This window comes from Temnothorax americanus, unplaced genomic scaffold, assembly GCF_048541705.1.
Source record: "Temnothorax americanus isolate GAGA-0224 unplaced genomic scaffold, ASM4854170v1 Scaffold25, whole genome shotgun sequence".
Lineage (NCBI taxonomy): Eukaryota > Metazoa > Arthropoda > Insecta > Hymenoptera > Formicidae > Temnothorax > Temnothorax americanus.
In genome coordinates, this window is record NW_027509391.1 from 303,299 (window position 1) to 324,091 (window position 20,793).

The 20,793-nt window shown below is 44.5% G+C and overlaps 2 protein-coding genes across 5 annotated transcripts in view; both read right to left on the minus strand.

Annotated features, from left to right (window-relative positions):
* The window catches only part of LOC143899081 (uncharacterized), a 31,024-nt gene extending 17,105 nt beyond the window's left edge, over positions 1-13,919 (minus strand). Inside the window, exons 1-3 of one of the 3 annotated variants that reach the window (XM_077409058.1) lie at positions 12,905-13,916; positions 10,075-10,577; positions 4,235-4,306 (exon numbers count right to left, since the gene is read on the minus strand). In XM_077409058.1, coding sequence (XP_077265184.1) covers positions 4,235-4,306; positions 10,075-10,399 — 397 coding nt within the window. In that variant the 5' untranslated portion in view covers positions 10,400-10,577; positions 12,905-13,916. Of the gene's footprint in view, positions 1-2,578; positions 3,871-4,234; positions 4,307-10,074; positions 10,578-12,904 lie in introns of those variants that run through there. The other 2 variants (XM_077409059.1, XM_077409060.1) reach the window with 2 other exon arrangements.
* Positions 13,920-15,009: 1,090 nt separating this feature from the next.
* Phkgamma (phosphorylase kinase gamma) lies at positions 15,010-19,673 on the minus strand. 2 transcript variants are annotated; one of them, XM_077409061.1, is made up of 9 exons: positions 19,139-19,673; positions 18,691-18,860; positions 18,269-18,553; positions 18,111-18,201; positions 17,760-17,896; positions 17,531-17,628; positions 16,920-17,003; positions 16,188-16,346; positions 15,010-15,927 (listed from the first exon to the last, which is right to left on the minus strand). In XM_077409061.1, the coding sequence occupies exons 1-9, from the start codon at positions 19,228-19,230 to the stop codon at positions 15,793-15,795; spliced, it is 1,251 nt and encodes a 416-aa protein (XP_077265187.1). In that variant the 5' UTR covers positions 19,231-19,673; the 3' UTR covers positions 15,010-15,792. The 2 variants fall into 2 exon arrangements, with proteins under 2 accessions (XP_077265187.1, XP_077265188.1); XM_077409062.1 differs by lacking the exon at positions 16,920-17,003 and having other exon boundaries at positions 19,139-19,672.
* Between the last annotated feature and the right edge of the window lie 1,120 nt (positions 19,674-20,793).

Sequence of the window (20,793 nt, forward strand, 5' to 3'; positions counted from 1 at the left end):
TCCCCAACTAAAAGTAAGGACTGAGGATCGCGAAAGTAATATTTATCCGGATTGTAACATTCTGTATCGATAGCTGGCACAGGAAGAGTAAAAAATGGAACCAACTAATTCGCGAAGAAATAACGACAAAAGACCGAGGATCTTTATTCGCGTGAGATCGACAAAAAAACGAATCTACAAGCAGAAAATGCAGTAATCTCATGTTAATCAAAGCGTATAGTCGTTTTCGAAATGATATATTAAAACCATCGATAACGAGCCAATAATCCGTGCAATAATTCATCTAAAGAATAAAATTAGCATGCAAAGATACGCTTTTTCAAGATTACAGGAATCTATTTGTGGCATAAACTTTTAACTTGAAAAAGTCAGAAATATCGGCTATTTCTGAACAATACGTATTTTCTTCAAAAGATAGATTTTTCTCTTGGATTAATTTGCTTCAAGAGAAAGTACAGCGATAAATAGATCGGGTGCACTCATCCAAACAAACGACAAACTTCGCTTGAAATGCACAATAGCTTGGAATGTTCATTAAATTACTTCCAACTCGAAAATGATCGTCGGTTCCTTTAAAATTCGACACGATTCTCGCGCAAATAACAATTTAACTTTTCAACGCGCGAGCGAATAGTAGCGTATAACGACTAGCGACGTTAGCCCGCGCGAGATGAAATCCGAGAAGTCACTCTCCCATTTTTCTGTCTCGATAAAATTGAAAACAGTTCGCCGCAGACACATTCTGCCACATTTTCCGCGCGCGGACGTTTCACTGCCAGCTTCGACCGAAATATTCGCACAATCCGCGAAAATATATCGTCGACACGCGTCCATTTGCGCGCGCGAGGCGTGATTTCGTGTAGCTCGTGCGAAATATCTTATTTACAACAGTATGAAAATGCATGCCAATACTCTTTGCTGTTTACCTCGACGATACGAGTATCGAGAATAATTGTAAGCAATGCTATGGGAGATAAAAACGCCCGTGCAGACACCGCTACCAAAAACCAACAATTGTTCATCTAATTATAACTTGCTGCTTTTCAAAGAAGAATTTTTTTTTTATACATAAACTTGAATTTACGAAGAAGTTCGTCTTTCTTTCGCTTCTGCGATAACTTTAAAGATTTCTTGCTATACTTCTTACCATATTTTTTCACATCGATAAATAACACAATACTATGCCTTCTAAACGCAATTGAAGAAAATGTGTTTGCTAGTAATAGTATGTAAATAAAGACATAAATTTTATGACATTTTTCAATAGGTCAGTAGCAAGTGTACAATTTGAATGAATGACCATTAAGCTAGCGTGATTCAATATCGCGTATGATCAAAAATTGAATTTATATGCATCTATCCGGGCTTGCTTCGACTCTTTCGAGGTGAAGACGCTTCTGAAAAACAGCGGCAGACGATATACGAGCGATTAAAAATTGCCTGTGTCGTAAACATAAATTTTTCGGAGCAATAACATACGATATTAAATGCTCTGAGAGAAGCTTTAACGTAAACCGCGAAGATAGATGTTTTTAGATAGTAGAATCGACGGCAATCGCGGTCGTCCGTCTAAAGATAAAATTTCAGAATCGGAGCGCCATTTATCAGAATCTCGTTTGTGAGACAATTCAAACTCGGAAGTCAAACAGAATAAATCAGATCGTTGCAAGATCTGATTTCGCGAGAAGATCCCATTTTTCATCTTTGAAACGCTCTATCTAGCATCTACGAAGTCTTGTTTCCATAGTTGTCCCCGACTGTTACGTATAGAGCGTTCGAAAAGTAAAGGGCTGATATATGCGCTCGTATGTGCCAGATATATGCCGCGCGATAGAACCGGATATTTCGCAAAGAGATAAACGTAAAAGTTCTTCTTAAAAATATTTTACTCTGTGAATATATTTTTATAAGACTGGAGTGTATTTTGCACCTCACGCAAGTAATGCAGAGTTAATAATCTATCTGTTAGATTATATTAATCGGTTTGATTAATTAATGATTTGGCAGCGCCGATATTTCCGACATTCAAGAGAAATTCCGCGAAAACAGTATTCATCGCAAATGGAAAGTATATAGATTCTTTTCATTTTATACGCGTGAAATAAAGTCGAACGATTAACACGTTTTAATATAGGTATTTTCAGGCCACGACACTCAAAACAATTAACACTCGTAATGTTGAATCAGTTTCAATAATTCGATAACAGATTATTCAAATTAATTAATGATAAGTGGAACTCGATCGATATGGGAATATCACAAATAAATAGAGATACGCCTCTTTCAATGCGGGATCTTAATTAAGTCTATTAATATTTTTTGTGTGCATTTATATCCATCCAATTTATATTCCACCCAGCAACGTGCGCGCTGATTATTTTTCTCTTGAAACACAGTCCCGTTGGAATTGTAAATTTACATGTTAAATTTAAAAAAATTGATCAATTGAAATTTCTCATAAAGACTACCGGTTCGACGAAAGAGACGAAGGGGTGAGAGGGAGAGACGACGTACGTCTCTTCCTCTGGGTGACTATTCGAACAGGATATTTTCAGGACACGCGCGGTAGGGATCTCACCGAGCAGGTAGTGCCGTATCCATTTTTTCTTCGGTGGAGGTGGTGTCCAATCGCTACTGTGTCGCGGCGTCTCGCCGCCGTTGACGACCTCGATCATACCGACGATCCGCGTCGGCGCCGGCGACGGTGGGTTATTCGCGTCCGTCAGGTCGCTCACGTTGTCGTTCGTCTCGGCGACGACGTCGACGACGGCGCTCAGGCTCGCGCGCGAATGCATTACCGGCAACGTGATACCGTCCGGTAGCAGGAGAACACCCATCCTTCTTATAAGATTGCGCAAATCGGAGCGCGCGCGCGCGCGCAACCGGAAAACTTCCGTTTAAGCTCTCGCTGTGGAAAAAGTCGATCGACCGGACGCTATATCCGCCTCTTCGCCGCTATCATCGTCATCGATGACGTCATGTCGCCGTCGTCGTCGCCGAAGATCGTTAGATTTCGCTGTCACTGCCCCGGCTCGAGCGAGTCCGTTCTCCAGAACGAGAAGGCCGCGCCAGAGAAACTGTCGCGGGAATGCGAAACGTACAACGTGGAGAGAGGTCTGACGTCGCGGTGCCGCGGCGGTGACGGTTACGATTACGGCGACCACGGCAGAGAAGGGAGGGCACGACGAGGGCTAACAACGGCAAGGTCGTTGGCGCGCTAGAGAAAAGCCCAACTTTCGAAACCCATTCGCCGCGAGATAGCGAATCCGCTCGAGCGATTTCGAGGGTCGCGCTGCCGCTCGTCCACCTCATTCCTCACGGGGTGATCCTCGAAGGGACATCTTTCTCAACGCGAATTTCCCAATGAAAATTGCGCCCGTGTCAAGGCCAATCGTTGCGTCATTCATGCATCTGATACGCGTCGCGCGTTGTTTTAAATTAAACGAAACGCCGCGGAGTTCGATAAATGCTTTGCAGGAGAAAGGAACGCTGATGGCGAAGAACAGCAGATCCCAGTTTCACCGCAGTCTCGCACTTGACGCCACTCCGTGACTCTACGAATCGGCAATGCGTGTCGTACACATGTGCGTTCCAATTTCTAATTCGAGTGATCGCGATACGCCTGTACTTCCGCGAACGCCAGTCAGCTGTTTCCCCGACTCGGTTCCGAAACCGGCGATCGCGACCAATCATCGATCGCGGCGATCGAGCGAGACTCGAGTACCGCGTGAGTCACGGGCACCGACTGGGATCTAAGCTTGCGTGCCGCCGTCTCCAGCCAGCCCGAGGATGACGTCCTCGTGCCTCCCTTCTCGTCAGACAGCGGTGGTGGCGGTAAGCGGCGGCGGCGGCGCGGCGGTGGCGGCGGCAGCAACTCCCCTCCTATCCCTTCCGCGAGAAGTGACATCCCCGTCTTCGCGAGACGTGCCTTCAGTGGTTCCACTGCTCCGGTCACCACTCGGCGCGATCACTCTGTCCTTATCGCGCGACGGATCTCTTCCGTAACAACGTGACACGTCGGCACTCGAGATAACTCCGGAATCCGTCCGGTCGCGCACGTTCTATCTGGGGCACTGCGGCGATCTCCAGTGCCGGGCACGTGCCTCCGTAATCAAAATTTTCAACATACTCCGTTTCCAAGACCTCTTTTTCCAAGAAAAACATTCTCACTTTATCAACAATTAATTTACGACGCAGTTTTGAATGATTTAATAACAATGCGAGATATACTCACCATCGATAATCAGCATCTTCTCTTCACAAAAGAGATCGTCTGACTCTGTGCGTTCTCTCTTACATTTGGCACCTGAGAGAGAACACAGAAATCGTTTATTCGTTACATATTATATCTTATCAATAATGTATATAAAATAATTTAAAAATTATGAAGGCGTATATACTGTTCACAAAATTAAATAAAAACTGTGAAATTAAGGTGCTATTTAATCCTGATAGAGACAAAATAAGGGTGGCTGTTCACTCAAAGTCAAATTTGCATCGTTTGCAAGAGATGCTATGTTATTTTACATAAAACAGAAAAGTAACTTTTTTTGTTACACATATATAGCAACCATCTGTATTTCAGCTTATCTCCGTCTGGATTTGTTTGAAGACTTAACTCAGACATTTTTTTCTCTATTCTGCGAATATTACATGCCCTCAAATTTTACAATCATTTTTTTTTTACTAACAATCATTATTCGATTCAAGTTATTTTTGATTTTCCTCCCGATGATAAGAATATCAACGCAAATGCATACACGAGCGTACAAAGTACGCATATACATTGTGTAGAGGGGCGCGCCTTCTCTCGCGCGTCCTTCCATATCTCGTCTCCCTATCTATCCCAGATTTTCGCAAGAGCATCTCACGCCGTAAAGGCGACTGGTGAATCCACAGGTCGATAAGGTATGAAAAATTGAAAGAAGCGCGTCTCCACGTGCTAGGTGAGGAGAATCCCGTAGAAGGGTCCGGACAATGCGACGGGTGGGAGCTGTAATTTAGTAGTGGGGGCCGCACGAGCGTGTATAATACACACGAGGGTGGGGGAAGCGAGCGCCCAAACTTGCCGGAGCAGCTCTGTCTCGCTTCAATTCGCGCTCGCCCGTCACCCCTCCACAGTCGCAAAGAAACCGGCAACGTCGCAAATTGATCAGAACGCCACGCGGCCGTCATACCGGGTGGGGGTTTAGCCGGGGACTAAGCGCATGCGTACTCAGGCGGCCGATTCGTCCGCGTGTTCACCGCTCGTTGCTGACTGCACTCCCATACTTTCCTTCTATCACCTTCTACCACTTCGAGACACGTACATACACACAATACACATGCATAATAGGAAATTTATTGCAAAAGTAAAATTTTCTAAGTTAGTTTGATTGCAGGCTACACTTCTCTCTTATTGCACAGAAATAAAACTGATTTTATTATTAACATCTACTTCTACTCTGTCCTCGACTCTGTCGTGATATGCAGTATAGTATTCATTCTGTCGAGTTTTCGGGATGAATGCATTCTTCTCTTTTTCAAACTATAACACATACAATTAATCTTTAATTTCCACAAACTGAAAGCTTGGACTTATTTCAGTTAAACTGATTGTGAGTCGAAACTGTACACACAAATTCGTTTAAACAACCTATAATTAAGTCCAGTCTATCTAATCTCTGACGTAACTACCGTTTGTTTAAAGTTTAAAGTTCCTGCTGATAAATAACATATTTGTATTTATAAATATAAAGAATAAAGATTGGAATTGCTTACGGATATAAATGCGCGCGCGTGCATATGCATGCGTGTACGTACCGTTATCAGATTTGTAATTCTGTTATTGAGATAAAAAATTCAAGTCTCGATAAGAAATATGTACAAGATTTTAACACGATGATTTTTAGAATTATATGTGCAAACGTTTCGTGATTGGCCAGGACACATATACCACATGTATGAAAATAAAATACGTAGAAAATCCATATATTCGTGGAAGGATTTAAATGCATGTTTCTCACTAGCCAAGTAAATGAAACGAGCTGCAGGTGACGCCGGAAATCGTATAATTTCTCTCTCATAGAGACAGCGTGCGCATAGCGTAGCGCAGCGCGTAAAATATGGGGGAAGACAGTCGCATTACGACGTTATAAAGTGGAATTGCATCCCTCAGCCGCGTGCACGATAGATGGTCTTAAATGGTCGTTTAACACACGTTGCCGGTTACATCAGGTATAATCACGCGCCGGTCTCGCCGGCGCAACACGCGCACCAGGATAACAGGCCGGATGCGCGAAGATAGAGAGCGAATTACGGCGTTTAAACCATCCGCATTACGACCAGTTTCGCGCGCGCGAACGACACTCGCGAAACTTTTTCATTCTGAGGAGAAAAGGGATCTCTTATTATAACCAAATTGTGTATACACAATTCATAAAATACAAATATATAGTTCGTAACATACGCTCATTATACCTTGACTTTAATCATGCGCGCGTTGACTTTAATAGACGATCCCTTCCAATGTGTCAACACGATATTATTGAAAGATTAAAGAAACAGAGAAAGAGAGAGAGAGAGAGAAAGAGAGAGAGAGAGAGAGAGAGAGAGAAAGAGAGAGAGAGAGAAGGAGGGAGAGAAAGCATTAACAGCTGCGCGCACGAGTAGATGGCGCACTCATGAATGAAGCGCGAGTGGCCACCGCACCGTAGTTTCAGAGTCAGTGACCGGATCGTCCCCTTCCCCTTCGCCTTTCTTCTCCTCGTTTAGCGACTGAACACGCGCGCGGTACCCGGGTTTACCGTCCCTCCCCCCCTTCAGGCCACTGCGTCGCCGCATCACCTCTACTCTACAGTCGCCATCGGGGCTCTTCCTTCCTCCCGCCTCCAAGTTTACCGCTTTACCTTTCCCTCCCTACGTACCCGCGATGATTCGACCTCGTCGGATATCTACAGCACTTCTCCGTCGTCCCCCCTTCCATCTGAGAGTCACCCCGGTCACCCGACTTCCGCCACCCTCCGAGATCTGCCTCGCCGCTCGTATCTCCCCTCTTGCCCCCCTTTTCCTTCTCACCCACCCTCTGTTTCGCTCTGCGTGCAAGTGGTTCGAATGCGCGCGTACGTTGATTCCGCCACGAGCAAAGAGATGCGAAGCGCACCGGCAAGTCGGTCTGGTCGGATCCTTTGCGCTTCTCCGTGCCGTTCCCTTCTCCGCCCCCTACCGTCGTCCAACGAGCGAACCTAAGGCCTGCTCTCCCCTCTCACACGTATCACGTTTTCTTTGTCTCCTCTCGTAACCCCTGTAAATATTCACCTTTATCCGCGATGCACTTTCGCGCGTGTCTAGCGTGTCTACGTCACGAGAAAGGGAAAATTCCATCGTCCTCGGTGCTGTCTCGGGGGGCAGGAGGGGGAAGTGTAATAAGCTCGACTTACCAGCGACTGCGAGCGCGGGATTAACGTTGGAGTAGCAAACGCACGTCACACGACAGTACTTGTGACTTTCATATTATAGTCCAAAGCTGGCTGCACAAAACCCTCCCTCGTCGAACATCCGGCTGAATTTTATTCGAATAGATAGCTTTTTTAGTGGTTAACCCTGGGCCGGGTTTTATATGCCCTGAAACTTGACCGAAGTGTTAAAAAAAGGCCACTTCTGGTATGATTTTTTGAGATAAAACTCCCTTAAAGAACATCCGACTGAAACTTGTGCCAATCGATTCAGGATGTCAAGCACTTTGATAAAAAAATATGCTGCCACCCCTTAGCTTGACAGAAACCATGGCAGCAACCCTTAAACGTGGCATATTTTCGTACCGTACTTCCCTCACAGAACATCCGATATTTTTTTTTTTTTTTATGTAGCTCGAACATTACTAAACATAAAAAAACAATGCTGCCATCGCTGGCCTTGACCAAAAATGTTTGTGTCACCCGTAAGTCGCGCGACTTTTGGCTGCCAATTTGTAACGGGTCAATACTTCCTTCACAGAATATACAATTTTTTTTTTGAAATGTAGCTCGAACATTACTAAACATAAAAAAAATATGTCACGTTTAAGGGTTGCTGCCATGGTTCCTGTCAAGGTGGGGGGTGGCAGCATATTTTTTTATCAAAGTGCTTGACATCCTGAATCGATTGGCACAAGTTTCAGCCGGATGTTCTTTAAGGAAGTTTCATCTCAAAAAATCATACCGGAAGTGGCCCTTTTTTTAACACTTCGATCAAGTTTCAGGGCATATAAAACCCGGCACAAGGTTAACCACTAAAAAAGCTATCTATTCGAATAAAATTCAGCCGGATGTTCGATGAGGGAGGGTTTTGTGCAGCCGGCTCTCCTACTATTACGGGACAACAAAGTGGCGTTTCTTTTGTCTTAAATCGCATTTTGCATATTTTCGAGAAATTTTCAAATTGTCACAAATTCTCGACGATTTCCGCGAAGCATAAAGAGAAGAAAGATAAAAGGGGGGAGAGAGAGAGAGAGACAAAGAGAGAGAGAGAGAGAGAGAGAGAGAGAGAGAGAGAGAGAGAGAGAGAGAGAGAGAGAAGAGAAAGCGACGATTTAATCACACGTGTCGTCATCTGGACAGCTTTTTTCACGAGGGACTTGTCTCGCAGGAGTGACGACTACTTAAGTCAACTTGAGAGAATTTAATGGCAACCGAAGGGGTACGATGTCATTGATTCGGTTAATTCCCTGTTCATAAACGTTCAGGGACGGTATACGATCGACGACTGATAGGCTAACGAAGTTGGTCACTAGTCGCACAAAAGTAACGTTCAATATTTTATACTACATCTCCATTTTGCGATGATAAAATAAAAGATAGGGAACGTAGTCGATGCAAGGCCAAGGTAGGCCGGCCTCTCTCGTTCCAAGGCACGTTATCTGACGCGCTGGGCTCGTCTTCGTTACTTTCTCCCCGTGTTCGCCACGGTTGAGAAACACTGCCACGAGGTAAATCATACCTAATTTGGAGGCGGTGAACGCGTGGTCATCGCACGCAACTACGCGTGCCAGTGCTTCTCAGACACGATTGTTAACGCAACGTGTTATTGTTTTCGCCAAGTTTATCTGCGTGAGACGTAGAGAGAAAGGGGCGATCTCCTACTTCTCCTAATAAGGCCAACCTTGCCAATATCTCGCAGCAAAACTACATATATTGTCACTGAAATTTGAAACAAAAATATCTTTCACCGAAAACTGATTGAATCGCACGTTTGCGAAAAATTTATCGTTTCGAAACGATGACTCGTTATTATGTATCTGTTTTTGAGTATAATCCCGCGGAAATCCGTCATTCAGAAAAAGCGTGTGATATGTTTTTCGGAAGATTGCAGTTTCACAGTTATACTGTTATACAATTCTTTTTATCGATCTCATCGATTTCTCTATCTAATCAAAGAGAAGCAAGGGTAATGCGTTACCTCGCACGCGTGCGCCTGCTTAGCGCAAACACACAATTTTAATCGCATTTCGTTTATGCGCTACTTTCAAAACCTGTCTTATCATCGGGGAAAGATAAAGATAACATCTTGCAACAGTGCATCCTTGTCCATTTTGACACGTTGAATTTTCGCGCACAATGCAATGACTCGATCGATATTTCTGCGTCTCGAGAAGCGGACGCGGTTATCAGCGGATTACTCGCTACTTCACGGCACAGAAAAATAAGCACGTGTCGCGACTGATAATGCAATGGCAGAGCGAAAACGCACGTGGCATTCATGCGTCACTATCTACGTTCGCAAGAAAAAGCATATAGCGCATCTGAGACCGCGTTCTCGCGTACAGATTTAACGTTGATACATTGACAGCCACGACATGTCATTCATATGTGACATTTCTTGTTTCCGAGAGGAAAATTCATATTTAAGTCGCGAAAATAACTTACGTTTGAAGTTGATAATATTATAGCAATATTTTAATCTAACTTAAGTTTGACGGCAAAAGAAATTAAATTTGCACAAAATCATTCTTATACGATTGCAACGCAACGCAACGCCATTGCATCTCTCCATCGTATATATAGCGACGCGTCGTAAAAGGTCGCGCCGGAGAAGCGGCGCGTGGTGCGTGGTACTCACCACGTGGCTCGCCGGAGGCATAAGCGTGATTGGAGTGAGTCGGCGCAGGCGCGAACGAGTGCTGATCGCAGGAGGAGGAGGAGGACGAGGTGCTCGCCAGGCGCTCCCGCTTCTTCTCTTCCTGTTCGACATAGTAGGCCGCTTGCAGTAACGTTTCCAGGCTCATCCTGCGGCCGGTTTGCTGCTCTATCCCAACGGGCGTGGAGGGGTGGGGAGCGCGCTGGTGACGATGGCGGCGGTGATGCTGCTCCTGCTGTTGCTCCGTCGAGTCTCTAAATTCGCGAACACCCGCCAGATGATCGTGATCGTTCTGACTCCGCCGCATCGAACCGCCGGCGTCGCGGCAGCCGCAAACACCGACGCCGCAGCCGCAGCCGGCGTCGGTTCCCGGACGCCGGCGATGAATCGGCAGGAGCAGGAGTCGCGAGCCCGACTCCCGGTCCGCTGCCCTCCTCACCCCTCCTCCTTCGCTGCTGCCGCTGCTGCCCGCCGCGTACGACAAGCTGCGTGCGGGAAAAAAAACGAGTCGTTAATAAACAAGCATTATACTTCTATCGATCTGATAAAGTCAGATAAGAGTAACGATTTCATTCAATGACATTTAAAAATCTTCCCGTTACATGTAATCTATTGAATCAATTGAATGTTCAGTCAGGGCGCGATAACTTTTCGGAGCAAGGTGGCATGGAGGTGGGAGATCGCCAAATTCATAGAGAAAACACATGGAGAGAAAGGGAGTCTCTCTCTCTCTCTCTCTCTCTCTCTCTCTCTCTCTCTCTCTCTCTCTCTCTCTCTCTCTCTCTCTCTCTCTCTCTCTCTCTCTCTCTCTCTCTCTCTCTCTCTCTCTCTCTCTCTCGACGCGATTTCCTGCGTTTTGTTTAGAGCTCGCTTGGCCTGGACGGCGTTATCGGGCTTATCTAGAGGGTGTCGTGGACGTCGCGGACACGACCGGTGTGTGTCTACGACGTACGTCACGTGACGTACACGCGTGACGTAACGCAGTCGCGCGGGAAGCCTTTCCATCTCCCCCACCCCGTCCCCGGTCACCCACTCGCGCGCCGCTGCGCTGCCGCTCTTGCAACAGCGCATCAGACAGAGCGCGCCGCGCAGGCGCGTCGCGACTTTTTTTCCTGCAGCGCAGAACGATGGCACGCGTAAGTATCTCAAGCTCACGTCGCCGGAGCCGAGAATCGAGCACTGAACAGACTAAGTACTCGAAAAAGGCCGAGGATGCTCCGAGACAGCTGCATTCGCGAAAGCAACGTAGATCGGGTATTTGAAAAATCAGCCTTTTTAAGCGCATGTCGCATACCGATTTCCGATAAATTATTTCAAAACGTACGAGACGCAGCCTCGATGTTAAACCTGCTCCTTTCCTCTCATTCCAAATAGACTCGCGCGTCTCGTTATTCGATCTTTCTGTCTCAGGACGCTTAAATTTTCGCGCGATTTTATTTCATAATTTAAACGATTAACGGAGGGGCTCACTATGTACGAGGTCGATATCGTGGCCGATCGGAAATCGACAATTCATGGAAGCGTGCAAACGTAGCGGCGCTCTCGCGGATCACCTTGTTCCCCCGGCAAAAAAAAAAAGAAAGGGGCGACCGGCAGTGGCGTCTCGTTACGTGGCGTTCGCGTGCGCAAAAACGGCCACGAGAATGCCACACATTGTTGCATCGTATCGGCGCGAAGAAATCACATAGTCCTCGCCACAAAAAAGAAACGAAGGGAGAGAGAGAATTTACGTCCCTCGCGAACGACGAGCGGTCGCGGCGAACAGGAGGCGAGACTTTGCTGTACAAGGTTTCGAATATGGACGTAAGAGAAAGGCCGATGTGCGCGTACTCCGAGTCGCGATAATTCCCAAAAGCAAACATTCGAGAGTCAAAATTGCATCGAGAAAAAATCGCGAAAAGGGAAAATAAAAAAAAAGTAGGAAAGCCGAGAAACGGAATGAATCTTTTGGGCTCGACGCGACGGCGACGATTTGAAAGCCAAGTGTACTTCGGTGGACGGAATCGCGAAAGCGGACGACGGTCGCGTTCGCATTCTCCGCGGGAGACGCGCGGGGTCTCGGCACGCGAAAATAGTGGAGGGAGCGGACGCGCGGAACGGAACGGAGCGGAGCGGAGTAGAGCGGAGCAGCGCAGCGCGGCGCGACGCGGCGCGACCGAACGATTCGCGATGATTAGCCAGCGACAACGGAGATGCGATCGTCGTCGGTGGCAGCGACAGCGGAAACGAGACGTGCGCGAGGTTTAAACGGCGACGAATGTCGTCGGTCGTCGGCGAAAATTCGAAGGAGCGTATTCGCGGCGAGCTCCAAAAATTGACAAAGCAATACGCACGTTAGAACGGTCGACGACGCACGCAACACCGGGCCAATCGCGACGCTCGCGGCCCGCGACGTCACCGGCTGGACGCCGCGCCATTGGCCAGCTCTATTATGGCACGGAAAACACGCCACGCAACCATCTCTATACACATGTTAATTAAATAGGCGCTAGTAACGGAGATAATGGTTCGCCGAGGCTCGCCCGCGCTCACGCTCGCGCTCTGTCCCTCTCTCTCTCTCTCTCTCTCTCTCTCTCTCTCTCTCTCTCTCTCTCGCTCGCTCGTTCACTCGCTCTCTTTCTCTCTCTCTCTCTCTCCCCCTCCCTCCCTCGGTTCCCGTCTCCTTCCTCCCGCTCCGTCCTCCGTCCCTATTACTCTTTCTCTCGAACGGGCGTGGTGGTTCGAGCAAGAGAAAAAGACATAGTCGGAGATAAATAGAGATTGAAAGAAAAGAGATATGGTGTGTAAGGGATGCACTTCCGCCAAAACTTACAGATTGAAACACGGTGCGTGTTGAGCCGCACGTCCCGTGCACGTAGAGGTCCCCGGCCAGGGCCAGCGGGGCCAGGTAGGGCACTAGAGAGCGGTGGACGTGGACGGAGAATCGTGTCGGTCGTTCTCTAGTCCCCGCTCTAACTCACTCTCCCGTTGAAAACGATCGGCCGGATCGGCGGCGATTCTGTGAGCGCGCGTGGTCTCCCCGAAATCGGATCGGATCGGGATCGGGTCAGGATTCCGTAAACCGCAAGAGCGGCCGACGCGACGGCGAGTCGCGGCTCGCGGCGAGAGAAAAATGCCCGCGTTCTCGCGAGCGCGCGCGACGACCGCGCGACGGGACACGGGGACCGACCGTTTCGGAGCGCGCGGCGAAACGCGGGTTATAACCTGATCGATCTGGCGCGTGGCGGTGGCATTTTACAAGTGCTGAAAACCACTGCGCATCAAACTGCCATGCTTGCTCGGCCACGATTCACGTGTCCGGGCACCGTGGCGCGGGCCAATCGTCGCGCGGCTCGTGACGTCACCCGGCTGTATCGACGAATGAACGCGGCCCATGTGACGCAGCAGTCCCGCTGGGCGTGTGAGACGAGTATCGCGGAGCGGCCTGCCTTCGCGACTCGGCGAGTCGTTCACTCGCCCCGTCGATCGGTCATCGTCGTCGCCGTCGTCGTCGTCGCCGTCGCCGTCGCCGTCGTCGCGGCTCGTCGTATCCGGTCGATCCCTCGTCGGGACCCGCGCACTCCGTTCTAACGGCCGACCGTTCTTTCGCGCGTCGCGAACTTTATCTCCGCCGTGGACGCGAACGTAAACGTGAACGCGACGCGACGCGCCGCGCCGCACCGCGCCGCGCTAAATGTTCTTCCCTTCCCGCACCGCGCGTTTCGCGACGTCGGGGAGGCGTACGAGCGTCCAGGCACGTACGCGGAACGCACGCGAGAAAACGACGCACACGGAGCACACCCGACACCCGGCTCGCCCGGGCAGACACTCGCGCTCGACGCGCTCCGATCGCGGCGGCAGCGGCGTCACCCTCCGCCACCTTTTGTTACGTTCCTTCTCTGTCACATGGATCGACGTCGCGCGAGCGCGAGCACGAGCACGAGCACGAGCGCGCGCGCGCGCTGTTGCCACTTCTACTCCGTAGTCCGTCTGTCCACCGCGACCGCGCCGCGCCACGCCACGCCGCGCCACGCCGCGCGCCGGACGGGGGGCTACGCTCTACGCTCTATTGTTTACTTTCGCCAGTGCGCGCGCGCGCGCATCATGCGCCCACGAGGCACGAGGTTGCGAGACTTGCGAGTTGTGAGAGCCGAGAGGCTGCACAGCGACACTGCGAGGTCAGCGAGGTGACCGTAGCTACGGCCGCTAGAAACGTGCTCGGATCGCGTGAATCTTTTTTCTCGATTTTTTGCGAACAGACGTTTATTAATTGATGACCTACCTCACTCAATTTGGAAATTATTGACAAATCACCCGAGGAACCACACACACACAAACGAAGGAAGATATAGATGAAATAAATTTGTTGTTTGTGCCCGAACACCTAATAAATAGGTACTTTTCATCACTTTTTTTTCTCTCATCTCTAATTATATACCTATTTCATTTTAAATGCATAAAAGATGTGACATTGTGTAGCTACGAAGAATAGACTTTGCAATCGAAGGCAAAGAGATATAAATGACAGAAGTGACAGAACTGACAGATGTGACGGAAGTGACAGAAATGATAGAAGTGACGCACGATAACAATTACGCTTGAAATAAATCCTCCTAAAACAAACTTGAAGATAAAACTAATTTAAATTTATTTTTTCATGTATGAGATTAAAAATGCTCATATTATATTAAATATAATGTCTATATATCTTATATATAATGTCTATTTCTACCAATGCAAATTTATTTTAATCTCGGTTTAACTAATTTTTCATTTTTTTCTAGTTCTAGTTTCTAACGATTGGAAAAATATAAAAAGTTAACCCGAGGTTAAAGTTAATCTGCGATAGAAATGGACACAAAAAGTGTCTACTTTACCAATAAATTTTGTTTGACTCTTGCATACTGATTTCTTACAGAAATATATCAATACGACATGTGCTTTAAGACGAGTTTATTTGTACAAAAAATTGTGACTAGATTTTACATGAAGTATATTATCTCCTCTAATTAATCTATAAATGGATCTCTGAAAACATCTTTACATATAGCGCTAACCTGGAATATTTTTAGATTCTGCAAAAATAAAACGTGTTAACTTTACATATACGTTCTATATTATGTAATAAGTATGTCACAAAGTATTATAGCTATTTACTATAACTATTATAGCTATTGTATAGAGAAATACATCTTTTTTTATAATTAAATGTTTTTCTTTGAATAGAGAACAAGGATTTAAATAATTTCTAATAAAATCATCTCCCCACCACAATGTCATATGTGGTAGTAACAACGTATTGTTATATTGTAAAACTTATAGGTTTAAAAATATTATCAGAAAATGTTATGCATTCTCTATTTTAAGACTTCTGCCTACTCGCCGCTTCTGACATCATCGAACAAGGATAGAAGCGGCAAGTAGGCAGGAGCCTTAAAGTTTAAATATTTTATACAAAATTTTTCGGTAAATTTTAATTTCAACATACCAATTATTTTTATTAAAACCAAAGCACCGCAACCATATATAGATATAAATTTTAGTAAAAATCTGATCAGTCCGAGTACTATTTATCCGTTATATTTCAATCTCAGAAAAAATTTCAGAGTTTCGACTATTTTATAATCATATATCTGTCTGATACTTCATCATATTTCATTAGGACCATCGCGAGATTCCCGTACTGGTAAATTTAACTAAAGCAGTTTAACAAAGTAATAGTTATCTACTTAAATTACTAACGTATAGGTGCTTCAATTCTGTTTTTGGAGTATTTTCAAAAAGCGCCGCACGATTCTGACCCTCTCCTTTCTTCACCCAATGCCCGTAGACACGAAACGCGCAACCGTCAATTACCTGAAAATAAATATCAAGAATATTCTTGTCAATCACATTATTCATGTTCGATTTTTTTTTTAATTGTACTCGTTCAATCTTAGATTAATATTGGAAGGCTTTGAACCTACGTATGCCATGGATTATCGTAAAACTCAACCACAAAAATCTATCAATATTTTTCCTTACAATCATTATTCATTAAAATCATTATGCGCGCGTCGCGTGCACTTAATTTTGCTATAATACGAACGAGCTTTCTGTCATGTAGAACAACTTACTTTTCGCAGAATTTTTATTCTGTATGGATCGGTACAAGCTACTTGTGTCGAAAGCGGCTCAGGCGTGATATGAAGCCGTTTAATACGAATAACAGCCCTCACACAAATAATTGCCAACTGGAATCTCTTCCTCGCATTGAACGATTTAGCCTTTAACTCCTGTGCAACGAATAAAAAGTATATAATGATAAAAATGCCCCAGCGCTATTCAGTGAAAAACATTTATATTGTATACACGTCTAAAAAGAATATTATCATTATTATTTGCTAAATATAATGAAAGATAACGTTTTTTTTTTTTTATAATACGATGTAGTTGAATACAACGTTGAACGCTATAGAAAGTGTTAGTATATCAATGAACATATACATATACTCTATATCTATAACACAGGTTCTTAATGTTATTAGTAAATTCTTGCATGAGAATGCGATAGATTCAAATAATTATATGTGCATATATGTGAATACAAGCACACGCACAAGAGGTCAGTTAATTAGATTATATAAGTAGTTTAGTTTGCCATTCTCACACACAAATAATTTTCAAACATCGTTTCCAATATTATTTATAATTTTAATATAATCGATGACTACTGACTAATTAAAACAAAATAAATGTTAATTGTTACATAAAAATGACGATAATAAACAGTAAGTTTTACGTTGATAATAGTAAACATTACTACAAAATAAAATTGGACAAAATAAAAAGAAAAGTAAACTAATTACCAAAGCTAATTGAGATATCCTACTCAGACGTCGCGAGTTAGATGACAGAGAACGTTTTAGAGGAGCGATGTCTTGATCCCACAGCTGTAAGGTCAATAACTTGTACTTTATAATTCTATTATAAATCTATTAAACGACAATTTTATCTATTTCGAGATATCTTATTAATAAAAAATGAAAATAATAAAAAACAATAAATAACTAAATACACAGAAGATAATAATTTTATATTGCAAGTAGTACCTGTTCCACATAAACCCAATATTTTATATGTGCATTTTCTTTGCTCTTTCTGCTATGTTATAATTCTTAAATATAAAGTTACTTATAATGTACAGAATGTCCCAGGAAAAAATGTTCCTCCTGGGATACCCTATATCTAGATGGGTGTAAGTATATTTTGAAATGGGAATAGTGAGTGGAAACAAATAAAAGCAAAACAAATTAATGATAAGATATTGTAATTTTGCAGTGGAATATAGTGTGCAATATGTATATTATAAAATACGTATATATTAGTTAAAAGGCCTTATATATTTTTTTCATTTTAAATAGAATATAAGTAAATGGCATTTTCTATGATATATTTACAATTAGTACCAAGTACTTACAACAGTGTGAAAGAACGAATGTTCCAGTGCATCCTTTATAGAAATTCTTCTCTTAGGATCAACAACTAATAACTTCCTTATTAAATCTTTTGGAGCCTCTAAAATATATATATTGAATATTATATATACACACACACACACACACATGTGTGTAATTGTGCGTGTGTGCGCCGTATATTGATATTTTATTTTCTAGAAATTTATCATTTTCTTGAAATGTAATTTTTACCTGTTATGTCAGCCCATTCCGGAGAGGTGAATGAATAGTTTCCCTCCATTATGTTTCTCAACATAACCATCTGCTTCCGATGCCAAAATGGAGGGCAGCCAACTAACAGCGTAAACATAATCACGCCACAAGCCCATCTGTTACATCATAAACAAAAATGGAAAATATAATAGAATTGTACTCTGCCGAACGCGCTACATTTAAAAATTTACTCGTGCATTTGTATACGCACGCGTGCCATTATAGCTATAAAATCATGTACATGTTCATGATGTTCGCATACAACCACTGTGTATCGTGTATGTACTTTTATCGCGTATGTGCATGTGCAATTTTTTAACAAAATCTTACATGTCAACTTCAAATCCATAACCCTCTGAATTGTCAAACATATTGCACTTTAATACTTCTGGTGCTAGATAGCCAGGCGTGCCACAAAGATCTGTAAAATACGCAAAGATATAATTTTATAGACTTGGAATACATATAAAAGAAAAATTGACACGAACCTTCTAATTTTTCTCCAGGCTTCAATACTCGGGCGAATCCAAAGTCTGTTATCTTCACATTCAAGTTGTCGTCAAGTAATATATTCTCAGGTTTCAGATCCCTGTGTACTATCCCTTGATTGTGTATATGCTGAACTCCTTCAAACACCTGTCTCATAATATAACGCGTCTTCTTTTCAGAGAGCGTTACAACCGACGTGAGATAATCGAACAACTCTCCGTTCTTGCACAATTCGAAAATTAAGAATATAAATGTACTAGATTCAAAAACATCGTGCAATTCAACTGGAAAAAAAAATAAAGAAATATAACTCCGATTGTCCTACATAGGTGCATTTGTTTTAAAATAAGTTGGCGAGTTCTGTGACTTTGGCCATCTCTGTCCCCGACGAGAAGTAGAATGGAGAATAGAGGAAGCTTACTGATGTACGAGTGTCCAGCTACTCTGCGAAGTATCTGTACTTCCTGCAGCGTAGCAGCCTTCATGGTATGTCCATCTTCGTGAGTCTCATTGCTGATGTCTATAATTTTAGCCGCGTACTCTATTCCCGTCTCTTTCTCTATGCATCGTCTCACAGTGGACGATATTCCCCTGAAATACACGGTTCACGAGGATTAATCCCAATCCACGGAGATAACGCCGATATTCGCGATCCGGGCGAACACTCGATCGAGATCTGTTTTAATTATATAATGTCATCGTCAACGTCTCAACTCGATCCGTCGTATTTACCGCGATCGCTGGTGCCACGCGAAAATGCATAAAATATACGAACGGGGGAGAGAGAGTGGCGTTCGTTAGAGATACGGGGGGCGGGGGGCGAGTCAACAATTGATATCAGGAAACGTATTATCCGGGATGAGACGCACCTTCCCAGGATCTCCTTAGGCTCGTACTTGGCGTAAAATCCCTTCGCCGCGTCCTTGTCCGGCAGCACGTCGTCCCCTTCATCCTTCGCCATGATTCGCGTCGCGTTCGCGTGCAGATCGCTACGTCGCTCATAAGAGACGCGCCGCCGCTTCCTCGCGGGACGGGGAGCCTCGACGCGGTGCGCTCGTCGAGCACCACGCACTTCCTAGAGAAACTCGACCCAGTCCGAGGCGTCCGAGCTTCGGAACATACTACCAGCCTACCAGCTACCAGCTACCTTCAGCTACCTGGCTACCAGCTGAGTACCAGCGAAATTCCTGTCACGCGACGGCGCCGACGGCACTGTCACGTTTGCGTACTACTACTTACTACACTGACAATAAGAGAATTCGTCATATCACATATCGCTCATATCGTCACACGGCTATAAACAGCCTGAAAACTGGCACGCTGTAAGTAAAGGCTGCTTCGCATGAAATTACTTTGACCGAACATCGATTTATTTAGTTGAGGCCAATTCAACAAATTTGAATAGCTGCATATAACAATATGCATAAAGGTAATTATCCAAACATATTTTACGCGCGTCTATATGATTAAAAGAGATGGAAGTGAAGTCGAACCGCCATAAAAAGTTTCTCATGTGCACATCAACTGCATTAAGCAGTTTGTTTGTGGAAAGAAGGAAAAAAGAAAATATCTTCTTTGCTCTTAAAAAGAGAGTTCACTGAGTTCACTCTCAATTTTTACACTTCTGTACATTATTTCTTTCTAAAGCCTTGTGTACACGATACTAGAAAATCGGTCCAAGTTTCGGTTTAATGCCCGGTGCCCTTGGACCAGGTTCTTGCATCGTGGACACCGGGCTTAAGCCAATGAAACTGCTGCTTTTCTGTAAGAGCTGCAAGTTAATTGGCTTAAGCCCGGTGTCCACGATGCAAGAACTTGATCCAAGTTTTGGTTTAAGCCAATCAACTTGTAGCTCTTACAGAAAAGCAGCAGTTTCATTGGCTTAAACCGAAACTTGGACCAAGTTCTTGCATCGTGGACACCGGGCATTAAACCGAAACTTGGACCAAGTTCTTGCATCGTGGACACCGGGCATTAAACCGATACTCGGACCGATTTCTAGTATCGTGTACATAAGGTCACAAGGCTTAATGCAAGACATTTACCATCGCATCCTAATTCAGAAATCGCAGAAGGAATATTACTGGTGCTGTCATCTAGATTTACTCTCATATCATCTGGCACTTCGTGATAAAAAGTATGTAATCAATTAATCATTCGTCGGTAAAACGTATATTTACTAAAAATATCGGTAAATATATAATGAGACACTTTATTTCGCAAAAATAGACCGCTATCGATTCTCGGGGCAAGAATAAAAATGAAAGCGATACGTCTCTTCAAAAACGTACGGTATTATTTATTATTTATCGAATCGAATTGTTTGATCAATTAATGATACTATTTTCGTGTTTATAAATAACGATGTGTGATATGCAATTATACACGTATGTACACACGACGCACACACAGTAATCGAATCTGCATGAAAACCGATATAACCGGCCGATATAGCTGATTCATTCATTATTCGCAAATATTCCGGTAAATATAGGAAAGCGTATCACTTGACGCAACTTACAGC

Excerpts from the sequence above, each read along its gene's own strand:
- Phkgamma (XM_077409061.1), bottom strand. The coding sequence starts at position 19,230 with ATGGCGAAGGATGAAGGGGACGACGTGCTGCCGGACAAGGACGCGGCG. Across the intron at positions 18,202-18,268 it reads GCCTGGAGAAAAATTAGAAG|ATCTTTGTGGCACGCCTGGC; the intron begins GTTCGTGTCAAT and ends CGTATTTTACAG. Across the intron at positions 16,347-16,919 it reads GGATATCTCAATTAGCTTTG|GAGTTAAAGGCTAAATCGTT; the intron begins GTAATTAGTTTA and ends TTCGTTGCACAG.